The following is a 22,137-nucleotide window of genomic DNA, read 5'->3' as shown; positions in this document are numbered from 1 at the left end:
ACCTATGGCAATATTTTATTATATTAAAAGCTAAGTCATAATGAATTTAGGAAACAAAAAAACACCACGAATACAAAATGCAAAAAAATCACAAAGGAAAACATTTGAAAAAAGTGATTGCCACAATACCTTATAACATTATCATGTGTCCAATCCCACTTCATGTGAGAGCAGAGTAGATCAACAGCAAATATATACTGCCAAGCATCTTCACTCAGATCTTCTCCATACTGCTCACTCAAGTGAAATTCTATTTTTGTACATGACTGCATTTCTAAAAGTAGGTTTGAGACCATAATACCAGCATCTAAAGACGAACTCTGCAATTTTAGAAGGTAATTATCTTAATGCATGAAAAGTTACCAGCTCAGAACGAAACTCTTTACAAATATTTGATACTGACTGTGTATGCTATAAATCCAACTTTTGGGCTGAATTAACACAAACAAATAGAGTACATAAACCAAAATCATCAAGTACTAGGTATTTTTCCTGACGCCTTTACTAGAAGGAGAACTTGGGGAAAAAATACCCAAACAAGAAAAACCACAGATCTCACCCACCCTCTCATTCTACAACTTGGGCATTTTTGTTTCTCTCAATGCAGCATTTAGGTAATAAGAGTGGTTTTTTCCCAGTGCAAGAAGATTAGTCTAATAATTGTTTACTTTCTAAATAATTTTAAAATTTGTTACTCTTTATTCTTCATTAGGGGCAAATTTGCAACCAAATACTTTCAATAGTTGAGGTAAATAAACATGCCCTGTGAAACCATTCTGCTAATTAAATAGATAGAGGAAGAAAGGAAATTAAAAAACAAACATTTTTAAAATATCTGACATATTAAGAAAAAAGTCTAGGCTTATCACATAAAAAGAATGGGTGCTTGGCAGATCTTCCCAGTACAAAACCTCATATAATTGGCAAGCTATGCCATGGTGCAAGTCACTAAGATTACATGCTTTGACCAAGAAATAAATACCCATTCCAAATGAGTTTCACTTTTGGAAGTAGAATAATCTTCGCCTAAAATTATAGGTATAACAGACTGTTAATCACAATCTACTTGAAACTTATACCTGTATATCTACAGGTATAAGTTTCAAGTATATAAGTAAAAGAGAGCTTACAGACAGGATGATGTCATCTCCTGTCTTCACTATAGAAAATTCTGAGGTCTTTCTCCCCTGCTGCAGCAGCTCTCATATTTCAGAGCTCCATTAATAAAAGTAGGTAGTGTGAGTGCAAAGAATTAATATTTCCAGGAACATTTACTAGGACATTCTTATGTGCATTTCTACTGGCATGATACTAAAAGCTGTAACCTAATAGAATGGAGAATACAAATTCTTCACTAAACAGAGACTGCAGAAAAGCATAACTGAATACTAGACCTTAATGCTACATCACAACTGTGATTTAATAGTAAAATCTAGATTCAAATCTATGCCAGTTTAACTCACTCCTGCACTAAAGCAGGAGTTTTAGGGGGCTGTAATTTCAGTGATACCATATTGAATTCAGAGCTGGCTTCAGAGGTTAAAGAAAAAAAAATTATCATACAACACCAAAAGGCTATGATGACAGCAGTAAGACTACTGCATTCCTCAAGGGGCAGTTGTAGAGCACCATGTTAGAATAGGGCATAGATGAGCTATTGTCATGGTTTAGGAATGGTATTCTCCAAATCAGTGCTCCCACTGAAACCAAGCACTGCTTGCTTCCTCCCTTCTCTCCCTTCCTCATCTCTGTGGTGGGATGGAGAGAATTGGAGGCATGAAATGTAATGATCTCAGGTTGAGATAAGAACAATTTACTGGAAACAGCAATGAGATAAGAAAATAAACAGTAATAGCAACAAATTATGGAAGGTACAAAAGAGAGACCTACAATTCACACCAAAAGAACAATACCCAGCCTCTCCCTCCACCAGACTATGCTGACCTAGAAGAGACTCATTCTCCCTAGAAGAGACTTCCTTCCCCACATCCCTGGAAAGATGTGAGGTGGTACAGAGTAAATCTCCAGGTCCCAGAAATGCTCCCTTTTGGCTACTGCAAAAATTAACCCTGTCCTGGCCAGAAGCAGGACAGCTATGAATCAATATAATTTTGTTCACTTGATATTTACAAAATTATTTTATTTCCAGGAAGCAAGCCTGGCATTAATATGGCGTTTTCAAAAATATGGAGTCCTAGCCTTTAAACAGACAAAAGTCTGTAACAAAAACTCCTTTAGAAGCAAAGCACCTCTGGCTTTCCATCTGCCTGATACAAAATTGTTCCCAATGATTTCAATTTTTCTCCTCGCAACGGTCTTTTCAGGATGGTAATATGTGCCTGCTGAAAATTTAGATGGAAACAAAATGATTTGCCGAACAGCTCAAAGACTTGAAGTCAGCTCTCACTGATCATCCTTCTTCTGGTATCACTGTTTTTGTATTGATCACACCAACTGCCTATAACTTAAGGGGTTTTTTATTTGTGATAAACAAGTATTTACAGTCTACATTGCAAAAAGATCATGAGTAAAAAGAGACAGGCTCATCTTGATTTTAACTGCAGTAATGCATTACCTGTTACACAGAGAACTACAAAAGATAAAGCAAACACATTTTAAAAAGCAACAATACAAAGCAAAAGAAAAAAAACATCTCAAAGAACAGTTCCATAGATGAAAAGAATTCCCTAGTCCTACAACACTCTGGTGAGAAGTTTAAAAACAACCTTTACTTTTAATGTTCAGTAGATGGATTAGTATTTAAAAGAAAACAAGAAAAGTATTGTATTCTAGTAGGGTCTAGACAACTAGGGGGAAAAGGCCTGAAGTGGCATTAGTTGCACAATTGTGCAGCCTCCAAGGGATATTCACACCCTTCACTAGAAAAGTAAGTTGTTTGATTTGATTCAGCCAGCCAAGCAACCAATGCAGACAAAAGCTGATAGTCACAATGAAATCAGATATTACCTGTTCCCAGTTGAGATAAGCACTTAAACAGGCCAGTATCTCATTGCTTGCACTTTGCCTGATAACTAATTGCATAGCTTTGTTAATTGCACCTTGGAAGACAAATATGTCAGACCATATATTGGTGATAAACAAAATCAGTTTTTCTGAGTCTGGAAAGTCTAAGGGAAAAAGAAATAACAAAGTAAAATTTTAACATTTTAAAACACAAAAATATATCTTCAGGCATTAAAAGCTAGTACATTCAGCAGGGTAACTAGGAAAAAAGGCACAGAAGTCACATCACAACTGCAGCCTAAGGAAACCGAGTCATACTAGCAGATCTCAGTCCTAAGACTAAATAAGAAGAAAAGATCCAAGAGAAAAACCAAACAAGAAACACCATGTAGAACCCCAACAAACCTTAAGCCACCTCACCTATTGTAATTACACTTCCTACCCCTTCATCTTTCTCACTGCACTTTAGTTCACTAAGGGGAGTGGTCTTAAAGCATTAAAACTGGATTCTTGTAGGATTAAATTAGACTGGAAGATGCACTCCAAAAACCTACCTAATACATTTCAGTCACAAATAAGCACTCTGATCACTGGACCAAAGTAGAATTAGTCCAAACAAAAAAATAATCTACAGTACTTGCTAATACCTCGCACCCATACACCTGTGAAATACATATATCTATAAAACCAGCAAAGATCTTTCACACAATTCAAATCTGATATTGCTCAGCAGTTTTACCAGACTTTATCAAAGAAATGACATATTATGCAAGTTGTATGTGAGCATATATGAATGTTGCATGCTACTATTTGTACTTCCATAGATGTAAAAATCTGTGCTACTCCATATGACTGAAGAATCTTCATTCGTTAAAGTAATTCAGAGCAAGTATCTGACAACTATCAGTTAGAGAGGACAGAGTTCCAGGCCATCAATGGGAAGCCAAAAGACCCTTTTGAATACCAAAGCTGAGAGCTTCAAGGGAAAATACTAAGATAAAACATGAGCATGTAGTCTGTAAGCAATAACAAATACACTGAAATAGGTAAAAAAGTAGATATTACTTTGATGCACGAAATGCTATACTGTAATACATATGCCTGGAACACTATACAAAACCCAATGAAATCTAAAAGCTAAATGTACTTTCCCTCTTCACTTCAGCACAACTTCTACATTTTTTGAAAGATCTTAAGAACGAAAAAAGCATATCAAAATACATCAAAGCAAAAAGCTTTAATGAGCATAAAGAATTTAGACTTCAATGAAGCAACTTGGATGGACCTTCTACTCTGAAGCAGCTCATCATGTGAAGAATTAACTTTTTCCTCTCAGAATTTTTTTCTATCAGGACTATTGAACCACAATTACTGACTTGAATTGCCTACACAGGAATTTGAAACACTTATAAAATTCACTCTGTGATGAGTAAGAGTTCAAGGGGCATCAAAAAAACAAAACTAAAAAAAAAGAAAGAAAAAAGGGAGCGAACACAGGAGACATAAAAGGAAAATCAACCAAAAAGGTAACATTTTACTTGTAGTCACTTAAAGCAGAATACTTGAATGGAGAAGAGAACAAAAACAATGGAAAAGTCATCAAGACAATAGGTGATGTTAGTCTAAAGTAGTAATGCTGACTGTTTATAGTGAATTTGGTAATTGTGTAGCTTGTGTTGTCATAATTCTGATGGGAATATGTGAAACTACATGAAAGAGGAAAGCCTAAAATAAATGCATACTAATCAAATAAAACAAAATTTTAAGAAGCCTAAACAGCACTTAAGATGTGTTTACAGCTGTTCCCATTTGAAAAATAACTATAAATCCCAGAACAATGACATCAGAAACTTACACAATTCAATGTATAGAAGAGAAAATCATCTAATTGTTGGGGGTTAGATTTGGTTTTTTTGGGGTTTTTTTTCACTTACAGAATTTTTTTCTTACAAGTTTCCAAGAGGCCTTGATGACTACTTAGTCAGAACAAAAGGGAGTACTTGAGGGACATGGCAGCACAAGACTACACCTATTGTTTATGAGTCCCTGGGAGTGTCCCTCAGAGGGGAGAGATGGCACACTTTGGGAAAGGCAAGAAGACAGAGCTGGGGGAGGGGAACGCACTCTTGCTTGGTCTCAGCCTCGAGGAGGACAGTCGAGCTGCCCCCTGTTGCAGGAAGAGTTTGTGGCCATCATTCTGCCTCTGCCTCTTCCTGGGAAATCTACCGTCATCTGCTCGTGTATCCAGGAATCCTGAGCTCGCTTTCTCCACCCACTCCCCTCCCCCCACTACCGCTGCTTCTTCAGAGCTTTGAGGTTCTCCTGCTACTATGTAGCCCTGCACTGCCAAGCCCTGCCGCGACACTCCAGCCGCTCCAGCTACCAGCGCAGAGTTCCTCATCTCATCCACCAGCCTGGGACTTTCTTCCCTTCCAGCTTGGCCTCTCGGAGTCCTGCAGGGGCGCCGAGATCAAACTGCCCCGGGCGTTTTTGTAAAAGAAAGCCCTCAAGGTTCCTGGTTCTGTTTATTATTAATGCTGTAGTTCTTGTTTGTTTGTCATATATACTAGTAAAGAACTGTTATTCCTATCCCCATACCTCTGTCTGAAAGCTCCTTTAATTTTTTAAATTAGAATAATTTGGAGGGAGGGGATTCGAATTCTCCGTCTCTAGGGAGGTCCTGCCCCCTTCCTAGCCAGTATCTGTCTTTCAAACTAAGACACTAATAAAAGTATGCATTTAGCTATTAAAGTTTGGACCTTAGACAGAAAAAGAAGGGAAAAAAGGGAGAATGTTTAATATTTGCAAGAGGCCACAAAAAAAAAGAAAAAGCAGTAAGACAAAAGGCTTATTATTATTTTAGATTAAGAAAATATATCTGACAAGTAATAGTTTCTAACATGGTGCAGTATTAAAACTATCAACATGAAAGAAGTAAAAGTAGAGTTATAATGGACTGCAGGACAGAAAAACAGAGGGGACAACAGCAATTCCAAAAAGAAACAAAAATATGACACCCCCTCAAAAATGGTAATTAAGAACAAAATGAAATCACAAACCTTTTTAAGATTATAAAGAAAAAAAAAAGACAGGAATGTTAAATGAAAGCTAGTAAGTAATTGAAAGAATTTCATTCTGTAGCACTTTGCTTGTCAGTGCTCTTGAATTTTATTTTATTTTATTTTAACGTGAAACACAGATACCAGTATACTATTTTCAAACTCAGTGAATTTTAATCTTCCAAAACTAAAATTCTTAACTTAGCTATAGTATGTATGTGTTACCTTTGTTCCTGTGACCAAAAGGCAGGGGGATAAAGGAAGGGAACCAAAATGGAAAAAACTTCTCAACCAAGAGAGAATTTGGATAACAGGAAATAAAAAGATTTCAAGGACATATAAAAATATACTGGTTTTGATCAAGGTATCGTCCAGCTCCTGACACTATTTGAAATACCTGGTTTTAAATCACACTTACTTTATGAATCTGCACCTACTCAGATGCAGATTCATAATTAATTAATTAAATTAATTAAAATTAAATTTAAAATAAGAAAATATTAATTAAAATTAAAATTAAGAATTTAAATTAATTAAAATAAGAAAATTAAAATAAGAAAAATTAAATTTAAATAAGAAAATTCTAATAGGCTAAAAGGACGAAATTCCCAGAAATCACATTATTATTTTGGAGATGGCAGGGAAATGAAAGCATAGAGTATCCTAAATAAAATATTTCCTTGGAAAAATACGTAGACTAAGAGCCCAGGTCACCACAAAACTACAGCATGTATGTGGCAGAACTATGAGAAGGGGAATTTCTTCTAGAACAGTCTATACTTCAGCATTACTGAAGAAAGTTCTGAGGAAAACAACTCTAACAGGATTTGTTTGTTTTTACAAACATAATAATTCTGACACACTACAGCAAAAAGACACACAGCGTATTTAAGATATAAAGCCTCTAAGCCACACTATACCTTCTTTAAGTAGGCTATAGCAGAAAAGGCGGGCTCTTTCCAAATCTCCCAACTGTCGACAAATTCCTGCATAGACTCGACACAGAGCCTGACTGAAATTGTAATTTGTGGCATTCTTCTGAGCCTTCAGCTGATTGAGAATAACATGCAGCAAGGACTCTGCTAAATGCTGTAAGACACAAAATATATTGTTAGACTGTTACATATTTATGAATACCTGATAACGTTAGTTATATATAGTGCAGTAGTACAACAAGTAAAAATAACTGCTATCTTATTTGCAAGAATACTGTCTGCACACATTTAAAAATGCAAGAAAGTAAATCAAAAGAAACCAGTGAAAGCAAAAAGAGGAGCAGGCAACTTCCCAGAATAAACATGCCATACATAAATGAAGAATAGGGCTACTACTGTTTCAATACAAATAATTTAGTTATTAACAACGATCTTTCTCAAAGAACAAGGAGAATAATGACAAGTATAAGGAATGAGGAGAGGAATAATGACAGGTAGAGTAACCCAAATAACCTAATCACAGCAAATGTAAGCATCCTGACTTAGCTACTTCCAAAGATGTCACAGAAGGACAAACAGCCCATTGTCCAGGAGTGAGATTCACTAGGTAAGTGAACAGCAGTCTTTCTTTCTCCAGATCACTGTACACACTGCAGGAGATGGGGAGTTGTTGCTGCCTATAGTAACATGGGACTCAATATGAAATGCAAGGAAAAAGAATATTGGGATTGTGCAGATTGTGCATGACTTACTAGGGGATGCTTAGAGGGAGACCTAAAGGTAGTGAGTAGAATGGCAGGTTTAGGAGCCAGGTGCTGGAGTGTACATTTTTCAGACTGGGTACCTGTGGACAACAGGGATTCCAAGTGTTAGCTTTGGGAGGAATCAGAAGGTCTAAGCCAGCTACCTGAAACACCATGAGTCTGAGTGCCAGACAAGTCTGGACCAGCTGCTGGAGGAATGTGTGTACACTTCTGTGTCTCTAAGTGTGTCAGTGCATGTGAGACAGGTAGGAAGAATATCAGTCACCTACTGGATGTACTGAGTGCCTAATGTTAGCTGCTGGAGGAATCCATATTGTCTATACATATATGAATGTATTTTCCTCTACCAGGATGTCAATCTGATTAGCCAGACAAGGGAATAGGAATAGGTGTGTACTGTATGCATGTCTCTCTACTAAGAGTACATATTTGGCCTTGCTACTGGCTGGATCTGAAAACATAAAGCTACAAGCCTTGCTTCTATGAAGTTACCAGACGTGACAACTCCTAACAAAGATGACATGAGATCTTGGTAGCAACTTCTCAGGAGAACTTAATTGTGTTCAAGGACTATAACAGGACAAAATGCTGCCAGGTATCAGTTGGTGAATTGCTCTGCTGTAGACTACAAATTATGAGAAAGATGGCAACTGAAGCGAAATTTTTGAACACTGATGCTAAGGAAGTTCTGAGAAATAAAATAAGGGAAGACTTTTCCAATAAAATTAAATTTAATAACCTGATGTAAAATAGAAAAGGTAAACATAGAACAAAATTATATATCAGAATATACAATGAAGTTTATCTTTTTAATTAAAAAATAGAGTAATTTTGGAGGAACTCTTACAGCTATTAATATTATCCACTTCAAAAAGTGCTAAATGCAGGATTCCATCTTGGACACCCTTGAACAGTAATTTCTTGTGCAGTTCTGTATTTTCTTATGTTATATACATTTAGATTTCTAATAAACTTTCAAGACTACACTTTGGCACAGGAGACTGCCAGAACAATTGAGAATTCAAATACTACAAGCTTATACTCCTTCCATCTGCACAGAAGTGCTTATTAAACCTGAAATTTAAAATTATGCTACTTACCTTGTTTTTTATACCAAATTCATAGACAACTTCTCTCTCTTCATCTCTCATTACTGGAATCTTTGAGATATTATCAACAAACACATGACCTTTAATAACTGGTAACAAGTCAAAACAGGATTCAGCAACTTTCTTTAATGCCAAAGAAACTTCCTGGCTGTCAGGATCCTTCTTTACTGGTAGTGATTCTTCTAAACTGGAACTCTGTGATGAATCACTGATTTCATAGCTTTTACTATGGAAAGCCTCCTGCATTTCAGATATGGTATTTTTAGTATTTCTGACAGCAGTAATATCACTTGGCTCCATCCTTGGCGATTCACTGTCTAGCCTCAGTCTTTTGGCACTTCTTGGCATAGATACCTGTAATAGTGTCCTTTTTTCAAGATGACTTGATGATCTTGAAAACAATTGCTGATTTTGCACATCTTTGTCTTCATCTTTGCTACTATCAGATTTCAAATTGCTCCCAGCTTTAACAAAAGCAGTTGATGTAGATGCAATTGCTTTGAATCCACCTGTTTGAGACACAGGTCCTGGCAAACTCTGGCTGTCTGGAAAAGCACATCGGTTAAGCTGAATATTGCCTTTCAAAATGTTTAGTGTCCTTGCCCTTGCAGACAGCTCTGGATACATAGTGTCCAATATTTTCACAGAGTTCTCCTGAGGAGCACCTGGACCAGCACTAACTGCTGCAAAGAGAGGAAATCTTCCTGGAACAGGAAGTGCATGCTTTGGAATGGAAGTACAAAATTTCAAGGGTGAAGAGCGAATCCTTCTACCTACTGCCATTTCTGAGGGTGAGGGAGGAGAAAATAAAAGAGCAGATTTTACTGTTGGAGTATCTGTTAATGGAGACATGAGAGGAAGAATAGGAGTTTTGCATAATGGGGATATGAGGTCATCAAGAGGGGAAAGCAAAGAGGATTGATTTGTAGAAGACATTACTGGGGACACAGTACAGGCAGTTTTTGGAGGAGTAGCAATCAGAGGTAGTAGCAAGGGGGGCAGAGGAGGACCTATCTCTTCCCTGATTTTATTTATCATCTCAGATGAGCATTTTGTTGCCACAGAAGTATTAGCACTTGCAAGAACTGGCTGAGTAACTTCAACCCTCTTTGTTTTTCTTTTACCCTGAAACAGTCTCTTTGATAACTTGGTATGCATTACTTGGGTAGCTGTCTTGGTAGAAAGAGTCAAGATTTCAGATGGTTCTTGCTCTTTACACTTCAACTTATTGCTCTTTTTGAGAGCACAGGACTCTGATTCCACCATATGTAACTTCTCAAATACTGTCTTTTGTGGTTCAGAAAGGTGCCCAACTGTTTGACAACTGCACCTTCCATCAGAGAGGATTGGATGATACTTGAGTAAAATTTTTTTTCTACCACTATCTATGATAACATCAGTGCTGCTTTCTCCTGTGTTGCAAGCAGTGTAAGTTTGATTATTATTATATTCTTCAAACCCTGAGACCTCCATATCAACACTGTGCAACAGACTTTGTTCCCCATTTGACTGAAGTTTTGCAGAACCATTTTCTTCTAAGGAACTGCCAAGTGATAACATTCTTGTATTTAATTTACTAGTTTTTACAGTGACCCTGCAATTTTCTGAGAGTCTATTTAACATCTTGCATAGTGGTAAGCTATTTTTTGAAGCATTTGGCATCATAGGGCTTTCTTTTGATGTTCCAGATTTTAACAGACTTTTCTCATGGTGACTGATGCATCCAGCGATGTTAGACTTCACCATGAGTTCATTAGCACTCTCACTATTTTCAGATGTTACTAATATAAATTCCTTTTTCCAAGAGGCTGAGTCTTCAGAATAACCCTCCCCGGGCATACTTGACCACTCATTTGCAACATCTCCAGAGTTGTTTGGTTCACAGTGTGTATTCATATCTACTACAGTGCCTGCTTTTAGGTGACTAACTGTGAAAGTATTTCCTGGGTGCATCATTGAATGAAGCTCACATACTTGGTAATCAGCATCAACAATTGCACCAGTTTCCAGAGCATCCACTGCAATTCTCCTGGAAGCTCTCAGTTTGTTTCTGAACATTGGAACACATTCAGAACACTTCACATACTTAACTTTTTGTATAGAACAGTTTTTCTCTTCACAGTCATTGCTCTGCTCTGGCATATCAAAATCACTTTTACACCTTATGGCATTTTTCCCAGAACCCTCAGAACTATTCAGTTCTTTACTTTCTCCCCCACCTGTCAGTGAACTAGTTCTAGAAAGATCTGTTCTAACCTCCCATGTAGAAGTCCTGCATCCTGATTCTTGACAATCAAACTTTTGGAAGAGAAATGCGTTCTTCTCGTAAGAGTTTGCATACATGATCTGTGATTTAACAGATGCTTGAAGTCCTTCATCTACTGGCTGCTCTTTATCCGAAGTTTTCACTTCATTTTTGTGCACATATTCTCCCTCAGGGCAGCTCAGTTCTCTGCCCATGTTGACTTTTTCAGCAGACAGAATCTCAGCACCCTCTTCTAAGTTTTCTGAAGAACACTTAAATGTACTATTCATAACAGCATCTGTATGTCCCTTATTTTCCCAAGTACAGGAAAAAGCAGACTTTCCTTTGAAATTTGTTTCGAGGAAACCAACAACTTTCTGAAGACTGAAATTTAGGTCAGGAGGTCTTGTGGATTCCAAGCCAATTCCCACTTGCACAGGAGAATTTGTTTCCTCATTATTTATACAGCATTTCTCCAAGCCCTTTTGAGTAGAAAAAGCCCAGCCACTTCCATAATCCATTTCTGAAATAGGCTGGCAAATGATCTCTGAAATATTATTTTTCTTCATAACATTCTTTTCCCACTTCAGTGAACTGGAACATGTCTCAGTCACTAATTCCTTGCTTTGATTATTTAGTTTCCCTTCTATTTCATCACATTTAACATTTTCACTTATCAAGAGCTGAGTCAGAGGTTTTACAAACTGTTCCATAGAGGTAAGATTACTTTCTACTAAGATAGATTCAATAGTACCCCCTCTTGCTAACAATTCACTGCTTTCCCCTCCGCAATCTTCTGGTTTAACTTTGACTTCAGTCCCTAGAGATTTGGACTGCCCACATTCTAATGTATTACATAACTTTTCAGATTGTTTTATTTCACCTTTCACTTCTGTAAAATCTAACACAGAGGATTCACACTTAGCTACACTGCTCTCTGCACCAATAACGCATGCTGTCTTTGGTAGGGCAAGTGTATTTTCCAAGTTTGACTTCCTTTGAGATAAATAACTATCATCTTCCTTGTGATGTGGTTTGCTTTGTAAATACACCCCCTCATTTATATCCTCCAATTTTATATTTTCTTCACTATGAAGTAGCTCTGACAATTCAGCTACTTCTAGAACACTTTCTCTGTTGAATGTCATAGCTAGTTCAACACTTGGAGCTCTGGTTATATTAACATCTTCAATTTTGAGCTGTTCATCCTTTGGAAAAACTGACAATAAAGTTCTGATACCTTCAGCAGCAGATACAGGTAAGCAATGTCTAGAGACTTTACCAGTCTCTGCTTCACATTCTCTGTTCATTTTGTCTTTTGTTTGCATACGTTGTTTCTCCAGAATCTCTTCACTGTCATATTTAATTTCAGAGCACTGAGACTGTGCAGAGATCTCAACAACTCCAGCTGTATTAATTAATTTGACTACATTTTTTGATTTATTTTCAACTGCTTCCTTTTCTATCAACACATCAGATTTTTCCTCAGCATCTTCTCTTTGAAACACAATGCATTGCTCAGGTAGCAAATGAGTAACACTTTGCAGAACAGATGCTTCTCTGGGAGTTTCTCTTTGTGCTACTAATTTCTCTCTCTTTGCATTTACTAATTCACCACATTTTTCATGTGTACTCTCATTATCAACAGCTCTAATTAAGGTTACATTCTCCTCTGTTTGCTGTACCACATTACATTTCTCTATCTGATTCTGAGGGTTGAAACTTTGTAACATAAAATCTGCTGAAGAATCTCCCTCTTCACTGTCCATGTTCTCACCATCTCCTTTCTGTTCTTCCATGTCTTCTAATTTGTGTGCTGTTGCTCCAATTAGTTCTCTGTTCTCAATTTCCAAATCCTCAGAATTCTCCTCCACACAATCTTTGTTAGTTTCTATGTTTGTAATTAGAGGAGCATCTTCAGCTTGCTTTCTTTCAGCATCTTGCTCCTCCTTGCTTGACATCTTTGGACTCATATGAACATTCTTTTCACTCCAACTCAGATTAAGTGAGATTTCTGCATCAAAACCATGCTCACATGATTTGCACTGTCTGTTGCACTCATCACCACGGCTGATTACATTATAACTCGGAGGCTGAACTTGCTCTTGTGAAATACCCTCCAGTGCAGAAGTACTGCAATCATCTTCATCACTGGAACCTCCCAACAACATATCCTTCAATTAAAAGAACAAAGTATCAGTTTTAAGACTTGCTTTTCTAAACAAGTAGGCTTAAGGCCATGACATGCAGTGGTTTTGAGAGATTAAGGCTGGTCAATAAAATTACTACCTTCTCCATTAATGCTGTTCATAGTAAATGAAAGTACCTCTGTAAAAAGTAGGAGACTTCTTTATCTATCTACTTGCATTCTAAAATTACTGGGAAAGAGTATTTGAGTAGCATTTAACTTTCACTCTCTGGAATTTTGCTATGAAAGCCATGCTTATATTGAAAATAAATTGGGAGTTTAAGGCACCACTGGGAAATTATGACAGCAAGTTGAGACATAGGTGACTGAGTACTGATTTTGGCTAGTTAATTTTCTTCACAGTAGCTATTGTGGAGGCGTATTTTGGATTTGTGCTGAAAATGGTGTTAATAATATAGAGATGTTTTCATTATTGCTGAGTGGTGCTTGCACAGCATCAAGGGCTTTTCTGCTTCTCCTACTGCCACACTGGTGAGGGCACTGGGGGTGCATGGGAAGCTGGGAGGAGACACAGTTGGGACAGCTGACCCCAACAGACCAAAGAGACATCCCATACTGTTATGGCATCATGCTGAGCATTTAAAGAGAGGGAAAGAAGGAAGGGTGGGACATCTGGAGTGATGACATTTATCTTCCCAAATCACTGTTATGCATGATGGAGCCCTGTTGACTTGCCTGCTCAAGTGAAAGAGTGAATGAATTCCTTATTCTGCTTGCTCATGTGCACAGCTTTTCTTACCTAAACTGCCTTTATTTCAACCCACATCTTTTCTCACTTTTACTCTTCCGATTCTCCCCAGTATCCTGCTGCTGGGGAAGTCAGCAAGCAGCTGTGTGGTACTTAGTTGTTAACTGGGGTTAAACCATGACACATCTACTTCTGAAGATCATGTTTTTGCTCCCTCCCACACACAGTATGCTACAAGATTAAAGTATCCATATGGATCTAAACATACAGAGACCCTTTCAGTGCATGAGTAACTAATACTGATACCAAAAAAAAAAAAAAAAAAAAAAAAAAAAAAGCCCAGGAATATAAAATCATTATTTCTTAATTTCTTGTTATTATTCAATAACAAGTTAAGTGCCAAGTCAGGCACTGAAACTCACCCGTGTAGTCGGTGGTGAAAACTGTAGTGGAGAAAGCAGAGCAGGGAGAGGTCTGGCCCAATTCAGTATATCCATCAGATTTCCACCTGGGTCTCTCTGCTCCTGATCAGAGAAGACTGAAGTGCTGTGCTCCCTGCCTGTCTGTATTATCACATCTACAGTTTTATCCTCATCACTGTGCAGATGTTCTTCAGTAGTCCTGTTCTCAGCACAATCATCTCCAAAAGGCTCAGTACTTGTTTGAATACAGAATACAGGATTTGTTACAGAATTCTGCTTTACAGCACTTTCCACTGAAGAACACCAAGGTGGCGTTTTGCCATCACACTTCCTGATCTTTTGGTGGATTTGTACAGTGTCTAAGACAGAAAAATATCGTTAATAATTTTTCTCCTCCCATTTTAGTTTACAGAGATAATACATAATAAGTAATAAAAATGTAATACCATATTTTCAAGTGATGTTTCCAAAGAAGATCTTAGTCACTTTCAGAAATGCTTTCTTTATAGAGATGTGATGTTGTTATTCACCATTATTTTTTTCATGAAAAAATATGTGTGTGCAAAGAGCTTCTCCCCAAACACTTTCTGACTTGAATCATTAAAACATTCCCAATTTTTCCTATCAGGCAGGGTCATTCTTGGTAGGATTGAAGGTCCATATGTTTTATTTCAGTCTTCGTCCAGTAACTCACAGTCAGTAAAAGCAGGACAATCATGCACAGACATTCCCCACTCTGGCTGTAATTCTCAGCTTAAAGCAACCTGCAGGTTTGAGCCAGCAGCTGTACTTCCAAGCAAGTTACAATTATACCCTGCCATAAATACAACAAGGGAGCTCTTAGCTATATTTCTACTTTATGATTTAATATGCATATGCTTTTAAATTGTTTGTTCTTTAAATTTACAGTCTAATTACACAAGATTTTGTCTTTAATGATATTATTTAGTCAGATCCGAACCCTTAATAAAAAAGCACCACAATGTATCCTATGCACAAAGGAGTCTGAACAACTAAGATAAAGATACTGAGCAGTTGACAACCCTTCCAAGATGTCAACTATACAGCTTTACAGTTATTCTAACAAGAAAGCATGTCCAAATGCTCTGTACGTTGCACTGTACTTTTATTTTGTTACTTTTCAAAACACAGTTTTAACTATTACACATTAAGTCATTTATTATTCGGATAAAACACATTCATACAGTAAAGTCTAAGGACAAATAATTTAAATTTATTATAATTGTGCTAAATGCTTCAAAAAAGGAAAAGATGGCTCAGTTTCCTGAAATTTAAATTCTATGATTTTATAAAATGAAAATATTACCTCCAATATGATAGTAAAAATCAACAACTCCCAAACCCCAGTGTGTCACATGGAATAAAAATCTACTCTTTTGTATTTGCAATTCTTATATGACACTGTATGTGTGACCTCGTTTATAGTGTTCACAAACACTACTGAACACAAAATCAGCAGTATTCAAGCAAGATATCAAGCCTATTCTGTATACACATGAGTATCGTCTACAGTGAACCACTTGGATTTTGTGAATAAATTTTGCCTTCAACAAGCTAGTTTAGATTTAAAGGAGAAACTGCTGCTAAGCAATCTAACTGCAGAGGCAGGGTAAGGTTTTTTTAAATGCAAGTTTCTCTCACACACCATAAGCTACAAAACTCTTGAAGTTTACTTAGAACCTTTGTTCAAAAACTTTGTCCAGCCCCTGAACACACACTCACACTCCTGCTTGACACTGCCGGACTTCCAGGATCTTCAAGAAAGAAGATCATACATGCCCAGAACTCCTCCTGGAAGGGGTATTGGGGTGTTTACTGGAAGAATGAGGGTTATAAAAACCCCAAATTTTGATGCTTATGCAGGCTCCACCTCTGATGGACTCCCACAGCATGTCACAACCACAGATCATGATCACCCACACATCACTGGAGTCACAGATGGTGGTTATCTTTGTCTTTTCTCCTCTATCTTTTTTCTTTCCAGGTTTCCTCTCTTATGGTGATCACACACTGCAGAACAGCTATACACTCATTTCCAATCCATTACAGTGTTTTCCACTTATGGTTTCAAAGCAGTTCTAATAAAATTTGTTGTTATATCAATTATTTAGCAATTTTCTACTTTAATCCACCCCAAGGGATCCTTTAGCAACAAGCCTGGTTGCCCTGCCTCACCTGGTTGCCCTGCCTCAGAGACAACTTACAACACCATCCCACAGTAGAAAGAACAACACATGCATAAAATGGTTTTGAGTAGAAAATGTATTGATTTAATTGGCATAACTTGCATTCTGTTGGGGGAAAAAAAAAAAAGTGTGCTTCATTACCGCTCTCTTTGTTAATCCACTACTAGAACTTGCACAGATATTCCCAAAGCAACATCAATGGTAGTATCATATTCAAAAATATTAATTTAACTTGATATGTCAAAATAAACTCCTCAGGAATCAAAAACTTTTAATTACATTCTGATATGTCAGCACCACTAAAGGAGTAAATTAGAAAAATTGATCAATACCCTTGTTTGAAAGATTCACTTCAGTCACTTCACATAGCAACTCCATGTAAAAATCTCAACTGCTGCACTGGACACCAGGAGGGAGAAACTGATCAGCCTGAAGGGCCCTAGCACATCATTTTCACCAAAGATAAGTAAGCTCTGCCATCTCCTTTACATCCTGAAAGTATTATGATAATACACTGCTTTATAAAACCATTTACTGGCCACAATCACATAGAGCTTCCAGGATGTTCTAAATGTTCTCAGGACAAACCTACATTCTTTTTACGATTTGAGTTCCATTAGATGATCCAAGGGAAAAGGAGATCATTGACAAGAAACAAAGAAAATAAGGAAAATACAGAAGTTAGTTGTCTCTTAGATTTTTTCCATGTTGTTTTGTGCCAATCATTTCAAAGCTCATCGTTTTCCCCGCACTGAAGCAGGCAGCAACACATTTACATAATTTGCCCCTATAAGAACTCCAAACAGACAATTTTGAAATTTTTCACAGTGAACTACACAATAGTACTGAATTATTAGGAACTTTACATCCTATCTAGACTCTCAAAATCAGATATGCACCTACATCAAGTCCAAGAATACTGATACATATCACCCATTTAAAAGTCTCCCCTGAAAAACAGATCAAAGATATAATTTCTGAATGACTAAGAGATTCTCCAAACTTCTGTACTCATCCCTTTCCAATCCAGTTTCTGATAACCACATTTCTTTAGGAATGAGAAACTTTTCTCACAGTTAACTCATTTATCTGTAGGAAGAGTTGTCATAGCAACATTTAAAGTTTCAGCATAAGTAAGTTTCCTCACTCAAAGTGTCAACTCTCTGGCACCTCAGCCTGAACCTCAGGTCCAGGAAAAGCCCTACTAATATTGAACCCATCTCATCGGAAGGATCGTCTCACAGATCGTATTTCGCAAACAAATTTTATTTATCTGAGAAACTGCACTCTTGTTCATCATGTGACTCAGTGAAAGGATTAAGTTTTCTCCTGAAATCTACAACCTGGAATCCAATTCATGCAACTTCAAGCCCTTAAACTGCTACCTTCTCTCACTTCTGAGAGAAGATTAAGATTACTCTGATCTGAAAATACCATCAAAATCTATCATGTACTATTTCAAATGCCTTCTTGACACCAAGTGAAGAAAGAAATAGAGATGAAATAAGTAATCCAATGCTAACATTGGTTGCTTTGGTACTAAATAAACTGAATTTTACAAGTTTTAAGTTGTAAAACTCTTAATTGGGCACATTGGAAGGCAATTCACTGTTACAAGTTGTCCTCTCCTCACTCCAACAACAAAGCAACTTTTTGAAACAAGTTTTGTGTTTTTTTCCTCTCAAGAAGGACCAGATAAAGATGTGATATTTTATAAAACAAATAATGTAACCATAGAATTTCATCTGATTTACAGCAAAACCTCATCAGCACAGTGACTGCAGATGCTTGGCAGTAGCAACTGCATACTTCTCAATACCAGTGGTGCTCCTCTGAGAAAAAAATTCCTCCGCAGAAATATTTTAATCTCCTGATAATAAGGCAGAATTTTTCAACCTGCTTCCAATTATGTGAATTTCAGAATGCTTCATACACTAACTATTCTTTGAAGCTATAGACAGTATTCTGTTTTCTGAGATAGTAAATCCGCATATTCCATGATATGAAACAAAGAACTATGGTGAACACTGCATACTCGAAACTAAATATGCAATGCTACATTGTATCTCAAGGTGTTATCTTGAGATTTTTCATGTTTTTCAAGACAGAAAAGAGGTCTGCTTCTCAAAGCACTCATGTGCTATGGACTTTAATCTAAAGATCATAAAACACACATATCGCTAGAGATTCAGTCTCATCTTTGTGTTTTACATATAATACCACTGTGTTTGTCTCCTTTTATCTGATATGAAAGCAGACAACTCCAGTGTCCTCCTTACCATCTCTGCATTTAAGATCTACATGCAGCTTGTCCCCTATCCTGTATCCCCAAACAAAAAAGATGAGCAGATAAGATAGGTATAGTTCAGTAGTAAGCCAAATTTAGTTCAGAATCCAGTTACAGAACACCTCTTGAAGAGGCTTGGCTCCTCACGACAGGTCTTAGCATGTTCCTTCAATTCATCTCACCGTAACATACAAACAGAGCATGCTAGAGAACCCAAATTACCAAAATATTCAGTGCTCAGCTGCAAGATTCTCCAAAAGCTTCACCAAATGTTTATTCACAATATAGGTGATTTTATGTCCCAACTATATGAGATAAAGTTTTCCAAAGACTAAAAAACCATCAACACCTTATTAACCTTAGATTATGGCCTAAGATTACTGGTCTGATGATCAGATGCAGGTATTGTCAACTTTACTACTGGTAGATTTGTAACAACACTACCAAATGCTTTTAAATTAAGTTTGGCAAACCTCCATTATCCTACGAGGCTTTCACAGCAGCACATTTGGAAAGCCTCTGAGACTTCCAACTTTCATATATGAACACATTCTTCAAGAAAACCATTCAAAGTAGTACCAACCTTAGAAGGACAGAGAAGACACTGATTGTAATGGAAAGCTTTGGGTATTTTACAGCACATTTGAATATTCTAAAACATGTGTCATAAGACTAGATGACTGTCATAAGGCTGAAAGACTACATCCAGGCAGCAGATGAACTGACATTCTCTGGAGAAGATACTACCATCAAGCTCATCTGCTCTCTAATTTGAAACTATTATAATATGGGACAAGAAGTCAGGGAAAACTCATTAAGATTTTTTTTCCTAGAAGACTGCACCTGTAAACATAAGCACTTTGTTATTATGAATTCAAGGTAAAGGCCACTTCCATAAGAGGCTGAAAAACAAGATAGCTGTTCTAGGCTTGAAGAGGGAAAAAATCAAACCAGCAATAGAACAAAAGATGTATTTCTTTGAAATCTAACCATTCCAACAAAAGCATGTTCTAAGCTTAGAATTTTCTCCACACTGAAGCCGGCAGAAAGAAAGGCTAGCTAGAAGAGACTATTACAAATAATTGCTCCCTTTTATGAAAGTACTGTTGCTTCTTTGAGAAGATATGAATAGGAAAGATGGGACAGGACTTCGGAAATCTAAAGTTCCTCTTTTGGTGGATGGCAGAGATTGCTCTGGAACCTGATACCCCTAAAGTCACTATATTTCAAACTCTTCAGTTTCTTGTGCTTGTTCTTGTCATTTGATTGACCCTTGATCAAGACATTACATTCAGAATTGCAGGGGACAAGTGTCTAGCTCAGTTTTGGAGCTGAAGCCATGTATATGCTGCATGAAACTCATGGAAGTAAAGCTAACTAACAGGTTTATGAGCTGGTCCCTGTATTTTGGCCCCTCTTAAGTGGATTCCATTGGAACACATCTGAAGCCAGACTCATTAGGATCTACATTAGTAGCAAGTTTTCAGACTTAACAGGGTCTTCAAAAAATTTATCTTCAAAGCTCTTAATGTACCTGGGTACCTATCCCAAGCAGTATCTCTACACCTTTAGTTACAGAAAAATCAAAGTAGTAGAGAAACTGAAAAAACAATCAAGCTTAATAAAAACATTCCAGAGATGCAACATAGAAATTAATACAGTTTCAAGACACCTATTACTCTTGAGTGCAGAAAGAAAATATCTGCTATGTAAAGTTAAAGCAGTTCAAGCTTGCTGTGAATATGTAAGTGGATAACTACTCAGATTATTGTCTATTATTATTTGAATATCACATTACAATAAAGAAAATGGAGGTAAACTGTATAATTCAACTATATTACCACATATTTGTTTCAGACTAAAAAGGACCCAACTGCAACATCCCTCACATTATATACTGCAGTTTATAATGATGTAATAATTACATTTTAAACATGAGATGACTTTTGATTACTTACAAACAGTAAAAGGATTTCTCACTGCAACAGCAAATTACAATAGCTTTTTATCAGAAGATGGTTCAAGTTTACTTACCCATTCAAATTATTTGAATTATTTTCAGATATTCTAATCACACATGTACTTGACCAGACAAACACTAAGGAAAGTATTTACGTCTTACAAAAGAGTGTTATGCAGTCACTACCCAACTGGAACTTACCTTCTGGAACAGTTAGTCTTCTTTTGTCAGACCATTCCTTATCCCAGATAGAAGCTGAAAGAAAACACCAATATTGCCTTTTGGTCAGAAAAAGAGGGAGTGTCAAGAAAATTTCAAGACTTTGTATGCAATTGTACCTAGGACAGGATCATTTTTCTCATTCTCTCTTTTTCCTGTTCCACTGTCAATGCACATCCAGAGTTCTTTTAATAAGAGCTTCACTCTTCCTGTTAAAATAAATAAATAGAAATATTTATTTATTTAAAATAAATGGCTAAAATTGAACTAAGAAATTATGTTAATTTTACCCAGAACCCAGACATGCCTACAACTAAATACACAATACCCACAAAAACATTAAGACAAGGCACAAGCTTCAGTGAAAGCGAAATGCTAGATGCCATTTAGGGAACGGATCCTGTACTGGCCACGTCCACATAGCACACTAAAGAAAAAGCTGGAGAATGCTTTAGCTTTTCCTTTTTATAGGGAGTACTGTGAAAATTTATTGTAGCATTAGTGAAATTAAATAGCTCTGTAAAACAAATCACGTTATGTGAACTTGGGAGAAAGTCTTCTAGGAAGATGTGTATCACATTTATGCTCATTCAGTAATAATTCATCTTAGTTTTATCATGTAACAGCACCATGTGTCTGAATTAATTGCCAGGCCACAGCACTAGGAGACTATGTCTACAGTCCTAACAGCACAATTAATAGGTGATGTCAAACAACCTAATTTCAGAGATGGAAGGGCAGGTTGAGAGGGAAGAGCAACCCAAAACCTCAGTAAAATACAGAAACGTCTCACCTACTTATGCCAAAACTACCACCAGACCCAATAATCCAACAATCAGGAACTGTTTTTGTGCAAATTCCATAAATCAACGACCGTAGCAAACTGCTATTATTTTATGAAGAGGCATATTAAAAAAAAATCAGCATATAAGAGGAAAACCTGCTAAATTTTGCTAAACAGCTAGTAAAAACACTAACATTTACTCATTACTAATAAATCCTTGCTGCTATTTGAAGCTTGAATTAATACTCAGATATTAATTTTCCTATTTTGCCATTAATTAAAAAT

At 36.8% G+C, this 22,137-nt stretch overlaps 1 protein-coding gene across 3 annotated transcripts in view; it reads right to left on the bottom strand.

The window, feature by feature from the left end:
• The window catches only part of ICE1 (interactor of little elongation complex ELL subunit 1), a 39,525-nt gene that overhangs the window by 4,014 nt on the left and 13,374 nt on the right, over positions 1-22,137 (bottom strand). For 2 of the 3 annotated variants that reach the window (XM_063404458.1, XM_063404467.1), the window contains 7 exons: positions 21,188-21,277; positions 21,051-21,104; positions 14,396-14,754; positions 8,823-13,250; positions 6,944-7,112; positions 2,968-3,128; positions 130-320 (listed from right to left, as the gene is read on the bottom strand). In XM_063404458.1, coding sequence (XP_063260528.1) covers positions 130-320; positions 2,968-3,128; positions 6,944-7,112; positions 8,823-13,250; positions 14,396-14,754; positions 21,051-21,104; positions 21,188-21,277 — 5,452 coding nt within the window. Of the gene's footprint in view, positions 1-129; positions 321-2,967; positions 3,129-6,943; positions 7,113-7,710; positions 7,803-8,822; positions 13,251-14,395; positions 14,755-21,050; positions 21,105-21,187; positions 21,278-22,137 lie in introns of those variants that run through there. The other variant, XM_063404476.1, reaches the window with a different exon arrangement.

Source organism: Prinia subflava, chromosome 1 (assembly GCF_021018805.1).
Source record: "Prinia subflava isolate CZ2003 ecotype Zambia chromosome 1, Cam_Psub_1.2, whole genome shotgun sequence".
NCBI lineage: Eukaryota > Metazoa > Chordata > Aves > Passeriformes > Cisticolidae > Prinia > Prinia subflava.
The sequence above is the reverse complement of the archived record's forward strand: the minus strand, read 5'-3'. Positions and strand labels throughout refer to the sequence as shown.